Source organism: Camellia sinensis, chromosome 8 (assembly GCF_055761805.1).
Source record: "Camellia sinensis isolate YWXY chromosome 8, ASM5576180v1, whole genome shotgun sequence".
Classification (NCBI taxonomy): domain Eukaryota; kingdom Viridiplantae; phylum Streptophyta; class Magnoliopsida; order Ericales; family Theaceae; genus Camellia; species Camellia sinensis.
In genome coordinates, this window is record NC_138968.1 from 22,801,622 (window position 1) to 22,819,578 (window position 17,957).

Below are 17,957 nucleotides of genomic sequence, written 5' to 3' on the forward strand. Positions count from 1 at the left end.
GGCGAAACGCTAGGGCGAATGAAGCCCTTATCTAGCAATTCCTGAAACTGAATCTTCAACTCACTCAACTCGGCTGGGGCAAAACGATAAGGCACCATAGAAATCGGCGCTGTGCCCGGCACTAAATCAATGGAGAACTCTATCTCTCGATGTGGTGGCAAACTAACAAGATCCTTGGGAAAAACATCCGAATACTCGCAAACCACTTTCGGTAACTCAATCTGGGTCTCATCACACTCACTACTCATAAAGCTAGCAAGTAGACCACTAAGCTCACTCCGCCCTCGCGGATCATACACCAGTGGCAACACACTACCAACCCGATCCCCCAAGAAATGGAAACACTCCCGCTCAAGGTACAAACTGTGACCCTCTGGCGGTAGCAATCAATAACAGCCCAGTATGACGATAGCCAGTCTATACCCAAAATAACATCAAATCCCGACATGGACATCGCTACAAAAGGAAACGGAAGCCGGTGATCGGCAACCTCTATATCACAGCCCCTACATCCTTGTTTCAAAATCAACTCACCCCCAATAGGTGACACTACACAAATAGGAGATGTTAATTGTGCCAACTCCAATCCCAAAACAGATGCAAATGCAGCAGATACAAAAGAATGTGATGCACCCGTATCAATCAATACACTAGTAACCGAGTTGCAAAACAAGAAAGTACCTCTCACAATTGATGGAGCAGGTACGAGATCCTGCGCGGTAACAGCGTACACGCGCCCAGTAGGCCCCTGATCCACCTGCTCACCCCTCGGAGCATACGACTGCTGCACAGACTGGGATGACAAAGCTCCCGGATTGGCCCTCGAGGCCTGCACAGACTGAGCTGGTTGAAAACCCTGTGTCTGCCTAGAACCAGACGCGCCCGAAGTGGCACTCAACTGTGGGCAAAACCTCTTCAGGTAGGCTGACCACACTGGTAACAAGACAAGGGCTGGCCCCTGTCCTGACTCTGGCTCTACGGTCTAGCTGAAGATGAAGCAGCTCTCTGACCTCCTCCCCTCTATGGGCAAACCGAAGCCTTGTGGCCCAGCTGACCACACTTGTAACAGGTGAAATCTCCTTGATTGCCTCTCCTCGAGCCTGCACTCGGCACTGGAAAGGTCGATCTAGCAACACCCCCCCGAGACTGCTGAGGGTTAGCACCCCTCTGTCTCCTGCCATCACCCTGACCATCCTGGCTCCTCTTGGAGCCTCTCTGTCCCTCCTCCTCCTGCATCATGATCTCCATATGGGCTGCAGCATCAACCAAGCGCCCATAGTCTCGGATCATAGAACCTCCAACTCTCATCTTGAGGCCGCGCCTCAATCTCTTCTCAAACTCGATACAGCGACGTTCCTCGGATGCCACAAGTTCAGGTGCGAACCTGGACAAGCTAGTAAAAGCAGCCTCATACTCGGCCACTGAAGAACTCAATTACAAAAGCTGGCAGAACTGGGCTCTCAACTTTTCCCTAACTGTTGGAGGTAAGTACTTCTCCTGAAAAGCCTCCACAAAAGCCTCCCACGTGCCAGCAATACGGCCCCTCATGTATTTCCACCACTAACCCGCACCCCCTTTAAGCTGGAAGGATGCCAAGGTCACTTTCAACGCCCCGTCCTCGATGCCAAGCATCTCGAACGTCTTACTCATCTGCTCCAACCACTCGTCAGCCTTAAGTGGCTCCTTTGGATCCCCAATAAACTCGTCCGGGTTAGACCGGAAGAACTCCCTCTTCAAGAAAGAAGGCCCTACCTCAACAACCTGGGCCTGCACTGGAGCCTGAACTAAATTCTCAGCTCAGAGAATACCCATAGACTCCCTCAAAGCATCGGCTATCACTCGGGCTAAAGCGCCCATAGCCTCCTGACCTACTAGCTCGGCCATATTGGCCTGGCTAACTCCCTCCTGCTGTGCCGGAATATCATCTGATAAAGGCATCTCCTGCCTACCACGTCTGCCATGTCTGCCACCTCTTCCTCGTCCTGACATCCTAATAAAGGTAACGAAGAACATTAGCACATTCATAAGTGTGCCAAAACTAAACACTCACGTCCTAATACATGGAAAACTGTAATTCACTCCACGTAAGCACATAAACACATAAGCACTTACGAATTTCATTTCCGGATAATGATAGTCCCGAGGCGTTACTAGAGTTCCGATTAGAAACAGTATTGATCAAGTGCTTTTCCAACAAGACTCACAGAAACCCAAGGATCCAATCAACATCCTGGAAACTAAATCTCATACCCAAGTAGTCACATAAACATGTTATGAAATAAACACAAAATGTCACACATAAGTCTCTAACAAGTGAGACAAACCCATTGTGATACTAATCACTTCCCACATACCCGAGGTATTCGAACTCGGTAAGCTCTGATACCAAGTTGTAACGCTCTCAAAAAAAAAAACCCCATATATCATCCAACAATAGCATGCTTAGACACAAGAAAATAAAGCATAAGTATTTTCCCTCAGAGCAATCATTACAAAATGTATTACATGTTGACAACGAAAGTAAATGCCTTATGGGCTTACAACTTTCCAAATCAACACTTGGTTACAAAAAAAAAAGAGTACTAACTCTATACAAAGAAAGCTTTTGGCTTGATATACATGTAATACATCAAAAGAAAACAAAACAACAGAAACAGTCTGCCTGTCTCTAGCCTCCTAAGCTACGTCCTTGGAGGTGGCATGCTACCTATACCTAAAAATGATGTCCCATAAAGGGTGAGCCACAGCCCAGTAGAAATATACTAAACCAACTATAAACAATGACTAAAATAATAGCATTCAATAGATGGTCCACCCTTGTATTCCAACGTATGTCGTATTACAGTTTTATGACAATCATGCCCATGGCACACTTCAGTTTCCATTTCTTATTCAACTTTGAGTTTGAAAACAAGGCTTAGAACCTAACCAAATAACTTAATGAGATTTAGACTCATCTTTAAAACACTTTCGAAATTCATGATGGACATTTTGGTGTTGTATCAATAACACATAGAAACGCTTCTATACTTCACAATTGATAACGATATACATTTTAGTGCTATATCAAATCAATTCAAACACTTCCATAATCCACACTTGATACACATTGTAGTGCTGTATCAATGTCACACGAAATCCGGTTTAGAGGTCCATCCCCTATCTTCCCTTAAACCGTGGAGTACATCCCCTATCTCCTCACACACACAATGTATATAAACATAGATCATATACACAATCAATCAATACATAAAGTTAATGTATTATTCCAACCGCTATACTCGATAGCATACCCAATCGATTAGTTTTAGTTTGCCTAATCATCATGCATTGTCTACAACAATCAAGACTATCCTTCACCGATAGCTCAAAGCAGTTATTTCTAAACAGAAAATAAATGCACCAAATGGATAAAATATCAACATTTCAACTAGGTGAGTGATAAATGATCCAACTACACCCTTTAATCCCATATGTTCCCAATTTCAACATTTTCAAGTCAACTTCTCATTTCTCAAAATTAATTTCGCAAATTAATTCATCAATGTAATTAGGGCATTTCCCATAATTAACAAAACAACCCTAAGGTTCCATTTCTATCAATAACCCAACATTTATCTCGTTTCTCCATGCTAAACATGCATATAGGCTTATATAAATAAAATCTCATCTTTTGTAAAATTACACAAAGACCCAAACTTTCTCAAAATTACCCAACAATCCCCAACATATCACAATATTAAAATTTAAAGACAAAGCTCATAAGGAGGAGTAGGATATTCCTACCTCGAAGTTAGAGCTCAAATGGGGAGGAAGACCAAAACCATAGTGTTCCAAACTCTAAACTTTTCGGATCAAAACGAAGCCCTCGACGATCAACACGCTTTTTACAAAGGCCGAAGGATAGAAGAACACTCTAACTAGATCAAACCCTAAAGAGAAGGGAAATCCTAGAGAGAGAGGCTCTGAAAAGTGTTTTTAGAAAGTAAGAGAGAGAGAGTGAATGTAAAAAGTGATTCAAAAATGCCCAGCTGCCCACTGTTATACGACACTTTCGCTCGAGCGGAGAATAGAACGCTCGAGCGTCAAGCACAAAAATCTGGACAAGCTCGAGCGCAAGAAAGCCCGCTCTAGCTCCAAGACACAAGAATAAAATACATTCACTCGAACGCGAAAACCAGTCCACTCGAGCGTAGATTTCCCCCTCCCAGAACTTTCACAGACAAAGCACTACTCGCTCGAGCGCCAACATACCCACTCGAGCGAGCGCGACCCGCTCGAGTGTGAAAAACACACCTGTAGAAGTTTTGCAGGGACACGAGATACTGGGAGTGTGTAAATCCGGCTCGAGCGCAAGAAGGCCCGTTCGAGCGGACAACCAAAAACCAAACTCCGCTCGAGCGTAACACTAAAAACCTGGGCAACTACACTAGAGACCAAAACTCAACCTGCCTGTTCAGAACACGCCCAATACATCCTATAACTCAAATACAAAGTACGAAAGAATGTGAACAAGATATAAACAACTGCTAACATCCACGGAACCAAGTCCGAATCACTGTACAACAAAGGGGTAAAACCCGGAATCGCTATAATGCAACCATTTTGACATCTTCATTGAATTTTCAGATTCATCATGCCCCCGAAACGCAAGTCTTTGTCTTAGAAGAAATTTAACACAATCAACCGATGCATTCAAACGAGTTCGATACTCAATTCGAGTTTGATCAGATTGTTTGAAAAAAATCATTTCAATATGTTGGTTTTGGTTTAATAGGTCTTGACAGTTACTCGAAGATTGATTATGAGCACTATTGGGACCTCCAACATGAGTCTGAATTTTTTCTTTTTTCTTCCAATTTGAGAAACCCTCACCAACAAAAGAATCACCACCAGATTGATCTCCAATATCGGGTTTGAAAAGATAACAACATAAACAAAATGCTGCATCTTTTGCTACATTATACTCCAACCAATTAGAAAATTCACTAAACCAAGCCTGATTAAATCTTCGAAGTTTTTGTCCAAATGATTTTTGTAGAAAATTATGATCACGAGGTTGAGAAGGACCTTTTTGTAGATATGCCCTACGAATTCGGTCTTGATCATTAGCATTATTGTCCATAATCCGAGGCCGTAGTCCTGGATCTACAGGAAGGTCAACTAAGATGATTCCCACTTTGATTTTCTTTTGAAATATTTCTCCATGATTGTTTGAAAAAAAATCAAAATCAAAATCAAAATTCATAATCAAAATCTCAAACCCCCACAAATCAAAATCTTCAATTTTAATACAAATCAAAAAATTTAAATTAGCACAAATCACAACAAATCAAAATTTTTAATTTTAGCACAAATTATAACAAATCAAAATCCCTAATTTAAATATTAATCACTGCAAATTAATATTTTTAATTTTAGCACAAATCAAATCCCTAATTTTAGCACAAACAACAACAAACCAAAATCCCTAATTTTAATATAAATCACCACCAATTAAGATTCATAATTTTAGCATATCAAAATTTCTTATTTTAACATAAATAATAACAAATAATTATAAATTAATACTCATAATTTTTATTTAAAAGTTAAAAATAATAATAATAAAGTTACCTCTAAACATTGAAGAGAAAATACCAAAGTTGTAGTGTGGTCCCAAATTTGTGTTGTGTGATCCTAATTTGGTAAATCGCGAGTCGGTAAATTGCAAAACAACAAAGGGAGACAAAGAAGACAAAGAAAATATGAAGATACTTCACAAGTACTGTGAATAAATAAAAAAATAAAGAATTTCATATATTCATAGGGTTTTAGAGTTTTAACCTTATTGTAATTGGAGTTGTGTGCACTTACCTAAAAAAAAGTTATATATCAATATTTGATTGGAATTAGGATTCCTAAAAAATAAAAATAAAATAAAAATACAAACGTGGGTGCGTCTAGCGTGTGGTGTGTGTGTATGTGTCAGTGTGGTGTATGTGTGTGTCAGTAGGTTTGAATGTGTGTGTGAAAGTGAAAGGCAGACCACACTTAAAATTTAAAAAAAAAAAAAAAAAATTAATTTCAAAAGTCAGGGGTGACCCCCCTGCAGTCCGGATCCTCGGCCGCACAACCTGCGACCATTCCTGCGACACCCCCAAAACGACGTCGTTTTGGGGGAAATTTCAATTTAAAAAAAAAAAAAAAACAAGACAGAAACCAGAGGCGATCTGGGTTTGATTTCTCATGTGTTTGATTTCTTGGGTTTTCTGAAGCTCCAAAGATGAACAAGAAGATTGAGCACAGCACCTGAAATCCCCGAAAGTTCTGGAACCAGAAATCGATCGCAAAAAAAAAAAAAAAAAAAAAAAAAAAAAAAGGTGGAAGATCCTCCACTGCTTGATGGATTGTGTGGTATAATTCTTGTTCAGACAAATCACAAACTTCACAATAAACTTAAAAAACAGAGATGGCAAAAATTCCCAAAAAATAAAAAGAACCAAGAAATGAAAAATTTTAAATAGAATTGAAAGAGACCCAGAAAATGGGTTTTGTGAAGAGAGAGAGAGAGAGAGAGAGAGAGTGGTGAGTTGTGGTGTTGTTGAGTATGTGATGCGTTGGTGCCTCTCTCTTTGTCTCGCGTCTATCTGTTCATTTTATGTGTTAGGGCTAAACACAGATGAAAGAGTATTAGATGAAACTGAAAAAAATAGATCTAGGCCATTGCTGCTGCTGCTGCTGCTGCTTGTACTGTTGGTGCTATGGCTGTTTGGAGATGGGTTTTGATTTTCTTGGAATTTTGATGGGTTTTCTATTGATGGTCTGAAGAAAAATGGGTTAAAGAGAAAAAAAGGGTGAGAGGGTTAAAGAGGAAGAAAGGGTGAGAGGGAGATGTAGCCGGCCGTCCTCTCTCTCTCTTCTTCCCCCTCTGGTTTTTGTTTTTTTTTTTTTTTTTTAATTTGAAATTTCCCCCAAAACGACATCGTTTTGGGGGTGCCGTAGGGTTGTGCGGCCGAAGATCCGAACTCGACCCCCCTGAGCCCAATCTCCCTCCGCCCCTGTGATATGATTGAAGTTTGAGTAGCTTGCTTCCCTTCAAGTCATTTGTTGGTGATTTACAGAAATAGCACAAGCAATTATGTGCTTCAATATAACTAACAGAGTAAGGTATTATAGTCGACTGCGATTTCAGAATCTCCCTGTTGAATAGCCTGTTCTCCTCTGTGAAATCAATTATCCTAACAAGAAGCAAAGGGGGGAATTACATATACAATTGTCTCAAGGGGCCAAAAACCTTTAGTTCCATTATGTACTGTTCCATTCACAAAACACAGAGCACAAGAGATGAAAAATGGCCAAAATTAAAAGCACAAAATGTAACTCTGCAATGACACTAAAACCCCAATTTATTACAGAATTTTAAACAATTGAGACCCAAAAAACAAAAAAAACTCACTAACCAAAATCTTGAGACAATCCCAGATAAGAAAAAGGATGGAACTGTAAAATATTTTCCGGCAAAACCTTTCTTCAAATTTTCCAACAGAAGACCATCTGGTAAAAACTGGAACCTCTGAGCTAAGAATGTAATGGAGGAGATGGGTGTAATGCACATCAGGTTTTAACATAACCAACTTCACTATCTTGTTCACTTTCCCTCAGTTAACTGTTTCTGTTTGGGGATGTACTTTATCTTTATACCCTTTTCCGGCTTTGTTCTGAACTTGGCTTTAACTGTTCCGGTTGTCATAGACTCCAAAGCCACCGTGCTGTCCAGCAGGTTCTCTGCATTGCCAAGAACGTGACGTCCGTGATCATCTGATGATGGTATTACTACTTGATAGTCATTTTCAGTGTCAGGGCATCCTGGAGGTTCGGATTCTGGGGCTAGGACCAATTTCACATGATCTGCTGCAATAGCCTCCTTCCACCCTACATGGAAATCACAGCCAATCAGACAGGAGTGAATGGAACAAAGTTCATTATGAAGTTGAAAATATTTTAGAGAGAGATTGAAATGAGACGAAGAAAAACATACTATATGCAAGAAAAGCTTTTGCAGCATGGCTTGAAAAGGGACAGTCTTCTGGCTGAACACTTTCTTCCACGAGTGGGTGAGAATTGTTGTCCTCGCTCTCATTACCATTACCATCCAAAGCATAAGACCTTAGACAGCTTTCACTAGACACCGGTTGATAATTGCCTTTTCGTATTATTATGTCCTCTCTAGATTCTCCACTGTCACTTTGAACTGGCGTTGGATCTCTGGTTTCATGCCGACTCACTGGCCTCCAAAGCTTAACCACGGATCGATTTGAAACACCCTGAACAGAATCAGATTTTACGGTCTTCTCATCACCACTGTACTTTGACATTGCATGCTCACCCAGGCTGTCACTTGGCTGCTGAGCAGTACAGCTCCCCAATGTCACCGATATAGAACCAATCATCACCTCACAATTTTGATCTGCTTGGTTTACTGCCTCTTTCTGTAATCTAGATTTCAAATTCTCCCCATCATTCTCTGATTTTGGCTTCCGGGTCCAAATTTTATTGCCGTTGATTACTTGAGCAGACCTTGCTTCCCTAGGTGCACCATGCTTCTGCACAGGTTCAGTTTTCAAAACTTGAGGATTCTGATTTGCATGAAAGCCATTTCGTCCACCCCTTTGTGATTTTGGCACCTGCCATCGAGAAATAACTAAAATCCTACGACCACTTCTGTGCGCTGTTTGGCGTTCGACATTTGAGTAAGTGCCTGAATCAGACTGCTCACTGCTGAATCCATTTTGAGTTTCAGTATCAGCATCTTCTTCAGTGATTGAGGATTGGATAGGTTCAAGAAGTGAGGGAACGTGATCCGTCAGTGTCTCTAGGGTGTTTGAACTAGATGATTCTGCAGAAGGTGAACTGTTCAATGTATTGGCAGGGACCTTTAAATCTTCCGTCTCCCCGTTCACTTGCTCTTTGAGTTTCTGTTCCTTCTGCCTTAGCTTCTTCTGCCTTTTCCTTTCCAACAGCTCAGCTTGCCTATAAAAATTCAAAAAATAAAATTTGTAATAGAAGGACCAACTTTCTTTGATTAAATTTGTTTCCAAATGAGCAAAATCACAAGCCAAAATTTTCGAAGCATGTTCATTCCACAATTGAAGGAGTTCCCAACCCTTTGGGCCTTAATGAGGGAGTGCTTGAGGATCCCCCCATCTGCAGGCCCATCTAAGTCCGTCCTGTCCAGCTCCCTACTACTATGGTCATTCCTAGGAAGGGTTTCCATACACTAGTCACACCCCTTATCCTTTTAAATGAGCCACACACACCCAAAAATATTAATAGTAATAATAATAATAATAATAACTTTCATTATTTGTCCTTCCTCCTATATTTTTCTCTCTTACCAAGGAGAAATGAAACCAAGAGTAAGAAAACTTTAAATTTACCCAATACTTCCAACTATAAATGCATAAATTTGATGACGTTAACAAGTATTTATCATATAGAACAGTTGATTGCTAGTTTTAAGATCAGAAAGTTGAAGAGGGTTGGCAAGAAGTCATAACTACCAGACAAAAGGTGGAAAGAACCAAAACATTCCAGCTCTAACCTAGAGAAATTGATACATTGAAGCATCATAGATACAAATTGAACTTGTACAGAAATGCATATTCTGTAACAATTCAAATGCAAGTGAAGTACATATTGTTATACTTTTCTTATCTACATCACTGCTTTAGCCTTTTAAGTCCTTACTAATGTTGTTTATACTTGTTTATGGACCTTTGATCTTATGCCAAAATAATAAATTAAAATCCTACAACATACAAAACTCCCACTTTATAATATAGTAAGCAAGTGGTCCGAATTATGTATCAATAGGCAGAATTTACCTTTTCTGAGCAGCTTCTTCCTCCTCCACAAGCAACTTCTGGCATCTCAAAGCTTCAGCGTCCTTGTCCGCAAACCATGCTCTGACCTGAGCACCGAAGAATACTAACTCAGTTATTGTAAAAAAAAAGAAAGAAAAAAAAAATTAATGAGCAACCAAGGAGTTAAGGCAGAAATCAAGCATATTTAAGGACACATCCCATCAATGCCACCGAGGTGATAAAGAACTTCAAAATCATTGACAATGCCACTCGTTTAGACTACTCTTTCCATATTACACAAGTATGTGTGTGCTAACACCACATTCAAGTTATGCACACACAAGCAAAAACATGCGTGCGCGCGCACACACACACACACTCATTTGTGTGTTTGATTGTGGATGCAGAAAAACAAAAGAACAAAAAATACAGTAGTTTTTACACAATTACTTTATTTATATATCGCAACCAACAAATAATGATACAAGGAAAAAATGTACCAATTTCTGTTCAATAAGGAAGCTGGTGCAAGCAACCAAGTTCTTCATCTCGAGTCCAATTTTCCCAGCTTCCCCATCAAAAACATACCTTTGCACTGATTCAGCTGTACCAGCACATAAGAATGTCCTCTCGCTTGCATCATCAAGGATGCCGAATAGTTCCTGGGAGGATATAGGAAGCCTGGAAGGTCTAGCTTGGATGATATCCTGCAAATAGTACATCATTATTGTTATAGAGAGTAAGAGAATATACCAATGAGTGAAGGGGTAATGGCAACTATAAACATGTATATAATAAATAAAGTTTAATAAATAAATAAATAAATAAAAATAAAGAACAGTAGAGCTCCCCTTACCAAAAGTGCAGACCCAGCCTTCACATATAGTTGCGGGAGAGCACAAAATCCTGGTTTCCGGATAAATGATGTCAATGCCTGAATGACTGAAGACCCAGGAACTTCCTAAAGGTATTGTCAGATAGAAAATATTATTTACAAATACAAAATTAAAGTAAAGCATTCTCTTAAGAAAAGGTAGAATAAACAATGCACGAAGGAATGGTAATTCTCTCACTTTGTGCATGTGCATGAATGTGCGTGTGGGCGTGTGTTGGAGAGAGACTTTCAGGAATTCATAATAGTTCAGAAACATCCTTTAAAAAAAGGTGTGATGTTTTTTACAAACCAAATAAAAGAGCTAGAATATTACCATTACCAAAACATATTTCAGAGTCTTGTATTAGTGAACCAACCTAATGTCCCCCTCCATGGATTAAAATCATGAGAAATACACCGATTTCATATAATTAAACATCTATTAGCTTCATAATAATAGTCTTGCCTTGACTTCTTGATAGGAGCCAAAATGTTACACATTTAGGCACTTCAGATTACACTCTTTAGTACACATTTAGGCCATGTTACTTGATGTTTTTTTACGTTCTTTTCTGTATTTACAAGGTGTTCAAGTCTTTGCACTTAAACTGCCTCATTGGAGATCTTGAAAGCTTAAGGGGACTTATAAAATAATGTGGCCTGAGCCACGGAACTGGACCCTGCAAAACTTGAAGCAAGAAATCAGAGAAAATCCTATTGCCCTCTTTTGCTTGAGCGGAGGTGGGCACCCACTCAAGCAGAACTCTCCACAGGAAATCAAAGCTCGTAAAGATAAATCCACCATCCTTGGCCGCTCAAGTGCAAGTGGAGCTCCGTTCGAGTGGGAATAGACACGAATTCAAGTACCTTAATCAGATTTTGAGTAGGATTGTTAGACCTAACTCATGGGAGACATATAAATAGAGGTGTCCAACTTCATGTTTGATGTATTTAATTTATGTGATTTTAAATGCAAAGTTATACAATGGTAATCTATGTGCATCTATTTAGGGTTCAAATAACATATGCTTAGAAGACGAGTCATGCTACAATCTTTGTAGACGCTTCATGCTTATCAAAAATGAGTTATGTGTGATTCTTAAATTCATGAATCCTCTTGAAGACCATGTTAGAGCTTTTAGTCATAACTAGTCACTAACGAATTAATCAATCAATTCCCGATATTAATAAAACTAGTGGTGGATTTGAATCCTTAAGTCTCTCTCAACTCTTGAACACCAACTTGCTTTTAATGTTGCTTCACTTCCAACTTCAATTTTAGTTTTAGCTTAATCAATTAAAATTTACAAACTCCTTTTCCTGAATTAATTTGAGAACCTATTACTATATTAACACAATGCAACCTCTTAGTCCTTGAGGTACAACACCCGGACTAAAGCCACTATTTGACACAAATTGGAGCATTAGCTTGCTACTAGATTTGAACCGATCACTTTTAGTTGCTCAATTTTTAAACAAAATATAAAGCCAATAAAGGAATATTCAGGTTAAGGCAATGCCTCGAATTGTAATAAGCATAACTTCATAAAGGATTTTTCACTAAGTTTAAAAATTATAGAAATTGACCTTCACAGCCTACGCACACACACAGAGATAGAGAGAGTGTCAAGGAAGGCCATGCACGCCCAAAATAGCCCCTCAAGTATTGCAAAGACATAACACACATCTACAATCCCAAATTTCACTTAAATAACAACTTGAGAAAGTCATTGGTTAAGAAATATACAAGGCAATACAATCAACTTGATGCATTTCCAAAATGTTACAAGCTAGAAGAATGTATCATTGTAACCCAAGAGGCATGCAATCAGATGAACACAAAAAAAACAAAAACAAAAAAGAGATAAGGGCCATGTTAGTACCTCTAGAGTCACATCCTTGAGTGACACAATTTCCTTAACCTCGTCCAAAGATAGCTGCATAAAACACAACCACATGAGCACCATGCCAACAGCAGAAAGATAAACACTAAAAAAAATAGTTACCTTATCACAAAATGCTCGCAATAGATCTCTATATTTATCAGACTCCTATAAAATGTATATTATATCAGATTCAGCATAGGGAGAAAGAATTATTTATAAAACATTGAAAGAAAACTTTCAATTAGGATACCCAAGGAAACATGATTACATTTCAGCATGCCTAAAGAAGAAAAATATCAACAAAACAAAACTGCAAACATAATCACAAAAATTGAAGCACATAACAGAAAGAAACCTTATTAACATTTAGAGATCGGCGGTGCACACGACTATGTCTCCGATAGTTGATCGGGGAACAAAATTCCCGGGAACACTTTTCGCACTTCTGCATCTGAATCTTCAATGGAGATAGCAAGGGCCACCCTGGAAGATCTGTTAAAAAATAGAAGGCCGTGAATCTTCAACATTAAGCCCAACCTAGTGCCAACTAAAACCCCAAATACCTGCTTAAAACATTTGACATAAATTTTTCAGGCTCACCATTGGCCTTAGTCAGCCACCTAAGCAAAGGCAACAACAGCCTCAGGGATTCTAATTGACTGCATATGTTCAAAGGCATTTGTTCCCTTTACGGGGTTTCCACCACTTTTTAAATGGTGAACAGATACCTTTGCCCCATTAACCTCAGCTGTATAACTGAAGCCATTCCAACGCTCTAGAGAATGCTCCCTCTCTTCTATAGTGTTGTTAAACTTAAGACCAATAGAAACTTTGCTAGTACCTTGCTGATCTAAGGCGTGAAGTAATTGGATCCACTGCACTGGGTTGTCTCCTGTCCTTGAGAAAGAAAGGGGAGGCTCTTTCCCTATTGCCTGTTTGATAAAAGTGTCAAGAGAATCATTCCCCTCTGATTTCATAGCATCTGGGGTGCCACTGGGCCTTAGTTTCACAACTGGCATCAATACCAGCCTCTGGGTTGGAAAATGGGACTGCAGGAAAAAGAAAAAAAAATACAAAGAATTTAAAAAAAAAATAAGAATACAAACTTGAAACATGACTAACAGCTGGTAAGACCTCAACAAACTGAAGCATTGGGGTACAAATAGTAACTCCATAGAGATTACTCCCGAAATAACTCCACATGCTCATTTCAATTTTCCAGGGGGGGAAAAAAACTATCAAGACATCCATTGTTCCATATCATTTTATTAATAGCATAAAAGAGATTCAGTTAACTTATGTCACAAGAATCTCAACCTCATGGAGACTGGAAACGGAAAAGTCAACCTTCAAATTTGGCCCCATAAACATTAAAAGACAATGGGTGATGGAGAATAATTAACCCATTATGAAGTAAGATACAGTTACTCACTGGATAAGCCAGTAGAGCATTAATTAATATTAAGTAATGAAAAGCGCATAACAGAACGACAGCACAATGGATAAAACATCATGCAATGCATGATTTATTGATTGTATGGAAAACTAATACAACTACCAATCACAACTTGTTCCACGTCAAGCACCTGTCAATATGCTGTCAGAATTTAATATGTAGCGACAACCACATTTATTATAATGCACCATTTATCCAAAAGTAAAATTCAACGTAAGTTATTCAACGGAACCCTCACAAAAAGAATTTTTAAAGTTTTCCAAAGGAAATCTTTGTAACTTCCAGGCACACAAATTAACATGCTGAGAAACTGGCTATACTCCTATAAGCAGATCCTATGTTTTTGGTGAGAAACATTTGTTGTTCAGTCAACCCCTCAACAAAAAAAGACCAATATGTATATATATGTATACAAACCAAATAATAATAAAAAAAATTACAAAATGAGGGGGGGGCCACCCCTGCTGGGTAACAAGAAATAGTTTGCAAGAAACTCAGTGGAACACAACCTCCCATTTTCAGAATCAGCCCCTCTGACCAATAGTTAGCTGCAATACTCATCTCTCTATACATATGCGTAAATATACTTGTACTGAATAGATGGATAAAAATGCAAGTACCGATTTACGAGTTTATGCATGCATTTGACAATGCTATTTGCTGTCACATTGTAAGCCTATTTAGAAGAAAACCCGAAATGGAAATAAAACTAAAGCAATTGCAATAATGATGTGAATTCAAATACACCCAGTTTAGTATAGCCAAAAAAAAAAAACTTTAATTGTGAATGCCAAACACCAAACTCCCAATTCTACAAACCTAACAAATATTAGATCGAATTTTTCTTAATTAAACAAGGAAAAAAGAAGAGCAAATGAACTCAACAAGCCCATTCAATTCCACATTCACCAACTTGTGCCAAAAAAAAATGCCCACAAAAATTTATTTCCAATTCATCACATACAATACAAGAAACAAGCCCATTCAACAACTCTTACATAAGATTAAACAAACATGATACAGAATGTACAAGTTCGTACACAAACAATCAAAGAACGAAACAATCAAACACTAACCCAGATCAAAACGATTCAAGAGAACTACCAGATCAAAAACAAAATTGCAGAACTAAAAAGAGATTGATATGATTGGGAAATCAAACAAAGTCGAGAGAAGAATGAGGTTGCTAGGGTTTGAGGTCACGTGATCTGTGATCAGCACGTGACCCTAGTGAACACGAAAAGAAGAGCGAGAGAGAGAGAGAGAGGATTTGAAGAGAGAGTTCACGTACCGATTGTGACGAAGGAATGGAGGGATCGCCGGAGATCGGAGGGAATCGAAGTCGCCGGAAAGTGGGCCCCGTTACGATATAGAGCTCGCAATATAGGAGAGGCGGTCGGCGAGAGAGAGAGAATTGCAGGGAAGGAGGAGAGAGTGAGAAAAAAAGTATATAAAGGCAGAGATGGAACCCTTTTCCGTAAATAAAGAAACTTATAATTCATTAACTTTTAATTGCATTTTTAACTTTCTTCAAATGTTATTTTAGTCCATTATCTTTTAATTAACATATTTAAGTTTAAGGTACCGTCGGGTAGAATTTTCTAAATATAATATGATAATAGAGTTGTATTTTGAATTTATGAATTTTTTATTTTTTTTTTTAGATTGCCCAAAATAGGAACAAAGAAACAAATCAAAGAGGCGCCTCCCTCCTAACGAGGGAGCGCAAAGAAGGCGGAACATCCTCCAGCCAGATGGAAAAATTATCCATAACAAAAGCCATTCGAGCGACACACTGGGCTACTGAATTTCCTTCCCTCTTCACGTGCTGAACAGCCCAGGAATGGAATCTGGGCAGCAGAGATTTTGCCTGCTCCACAAAATGCCCAAATGAAGCCAAGGATTTCGAAGCGGAGTGAAAGGCCCGAACTATTATCATCGAGTCACCTTCAAGAACTATGTGGTGGAGCCCCAGATCCAATGCGAATTGAATAGCAGCCAGCGCTGCAAAGGCCTCGATGCAATCCACCGCCATCGTTGACCCCCGTTTGGCTGACATGGCAGCAATGACAGCACCCATATGGTCCCGAGCCACAATCCCAACACCAATAAAGCCATCAGCAGTAGAGCAAGCCCCATCAAAATTAACTTTAACCATTCCTTCTGCTGGAGGAGTCCAACGAATTGGCAGGAGAACGTGCAGCGACACTTGAGTACGAGTCTGGACAGCGCAAAACTCTTGATAATAGTCAGATGCATACCGAGCAAGCTCCACCTCAGTGTGGACCGTGTTATTGAACACCACTTGGTTGCGGTGTGTCCAGATGCACCAGCATATTACCCAAAACAACTCCCCCATTACTAAATCGACAGATGAAATGAACTCGGAAATCCAGTCGAACAAGGTCCCAGACCATTTCCGGTGAACAACCAGCGCGAGACTACTGCATGCCCACACCTTTTTGGCAAAAGGGCAGTCGAAAAAACAGTGGTGAGTGGATTCTGGAGCCTGATGACAGAGGCCACAATCCGCCATAGTTAAAACCTTACGAGTTCGTAAGTTAGAGCGCACAGGCAAAATTTCCAAACACAGTTTCCAGCCAAAAACTTTAATCTTACCAGGGATCCGCATATTCCAGAAACTCTTCCAAAAGCTAGCCCGAGCCAGCCCACCATTCGACGACGAAGCATGCTCAGATCTTCTACGGATACTCATCTCAAGATGGTATGTCGATTTAACCGAAACTGACCCTGTTTTGTATAATGCCATACTAATATGTCTTCTGCCAACAACGGACATATAGGAACCGATTTAATAATCTCAATCTCTGAGGGGGGAAGCAAGCACCAAGCACTCCTTCATCCCAATTCCCCACATCGTGATCAATCAAAGCACTGACTTTAGCATTAACGTCCAGGTGAGAAGGAGGGGTGCAGATTTTGAAAGAAAAAGGCCGCGGAACCCATTTGTCCTGCCAAATGCGAATTTGAGCCCCATTGCCCACGCGCCACCGTAAACCTTCCAACAAGAGAGAACGCGCATTCCAAATACTCCTCCACGAAAAGGACGGACTGGCCCCCAGAGGTGCATCAAGAATCGAGCACTGTGGGTAATATTTGGCTTTCAGAACCTGGGCCACCAAACTATTTGGGAATTGAAGGAGTCTCCAAGATTGCTTAGCCAACAAAGCTTTATTGAAGGCCACAATAGATCGAAATCCCATCCCGCCTTCAGGTTTCACCTTACAAAGGGTTGGCCAACTACACCAGTGAATCTTGCGCCTTTCCTCACGTTGACCCCACCAGAATCGGGCAATCATGCCACTAATCTCACGGCACAATCCATCTGGCAATTCAAAGCAGGACATGATATAAGTGGGGATAGCTTGAACAACTGCCTTAATAAGAATTTCTCGGCCTGCTGCCGATAAGCACTTTTCCTTCCAACCATTAAGACGTTGCCACACTTTATCCTTTATATAACCAAACACTGCCTTCTTTGACCGACCCACAACAGACGGCATCCCCAGGTATCTCCCGCTAGTCACCAATTAGCCCACACCCACTAGAGCTGAAAGGCGAAACATGTTCCTCCAGCCGTACATTCGGACTGAAGCATATCCCGGATTTGTCAAAATTCACCCGTTGTCCAGAGGCCACTTCATATTTCCGTAGCAGACCGTGAACGGTATGCAACGACTGGTCATTCGCTTTAGCAAACAACAAACTATCATCAGCGAAAAAAAGATGGGAAATTTGCGGCCCTCCTCGACAAATAGAGATACCCGAAAGGCGACCCTCTACTTCAGCCCGCCGGATCAGAGCCGATAAAGCTTCAGCACACAGTAAGAACAGATACGGGGAAATGGGATCACCCTGCCGAAGGCCCCGCGAAG

The 17,957-nt window shown here is 40.0% G+C and overlaps 2 protein-coding genes across 2 annotated transcripts; both read right to left on the bottom strand.

The window, feature by feature from the left end:
• Positions 1-7,255: 7,255 nt before the first annotated feature.
• Positions 7,256-15,534, bottom strand: LOC114315278 (C2H2-like zinc finger protein). Its single transcript, XM_028261877.2, has 10 exons — positions 15,353-15,534; positions 13,447-13,654; positions 12,961-13,097; positions 12,726-12,770; positions 12,603-12,656; positions 10,702-10,806; positions 10,346-10,552; positions 9,867-9,952; positions 8,021-9,012; positions 7,256-7,914 (listed from the first exon to the last, which is right to left on the bottom strand). Exons 2-10 carry the CDS (start codon positions 13,622-13,624, stop codon positions 7,631-7,633), a joined length of 2,088 nt encoding a protein of 695 aa, XP_028117678.2. The 5' UTR covers positions 13,625-13,654; positions 15,353-15,534; the 3' UTR covers positions 7,256-7,630.
• Positions 15,535-16,832: 1,298 nt separating this feature from the next.
• Positions 16,833-17,585, bottom strand: LOC114315309 (putative mitochondrial protein AtMg00310). The gene has a single exon (XM_028261928.2). The coding sequence runs from the start codon at positions 17,583-17,585 to the stop codon at positions 16,833-16,835; it is 753 nt and encodes a 250-aa protein (XP_028117729.2).
• Positions 17,586-17,957: the final 372 nt, after the last annotated feature.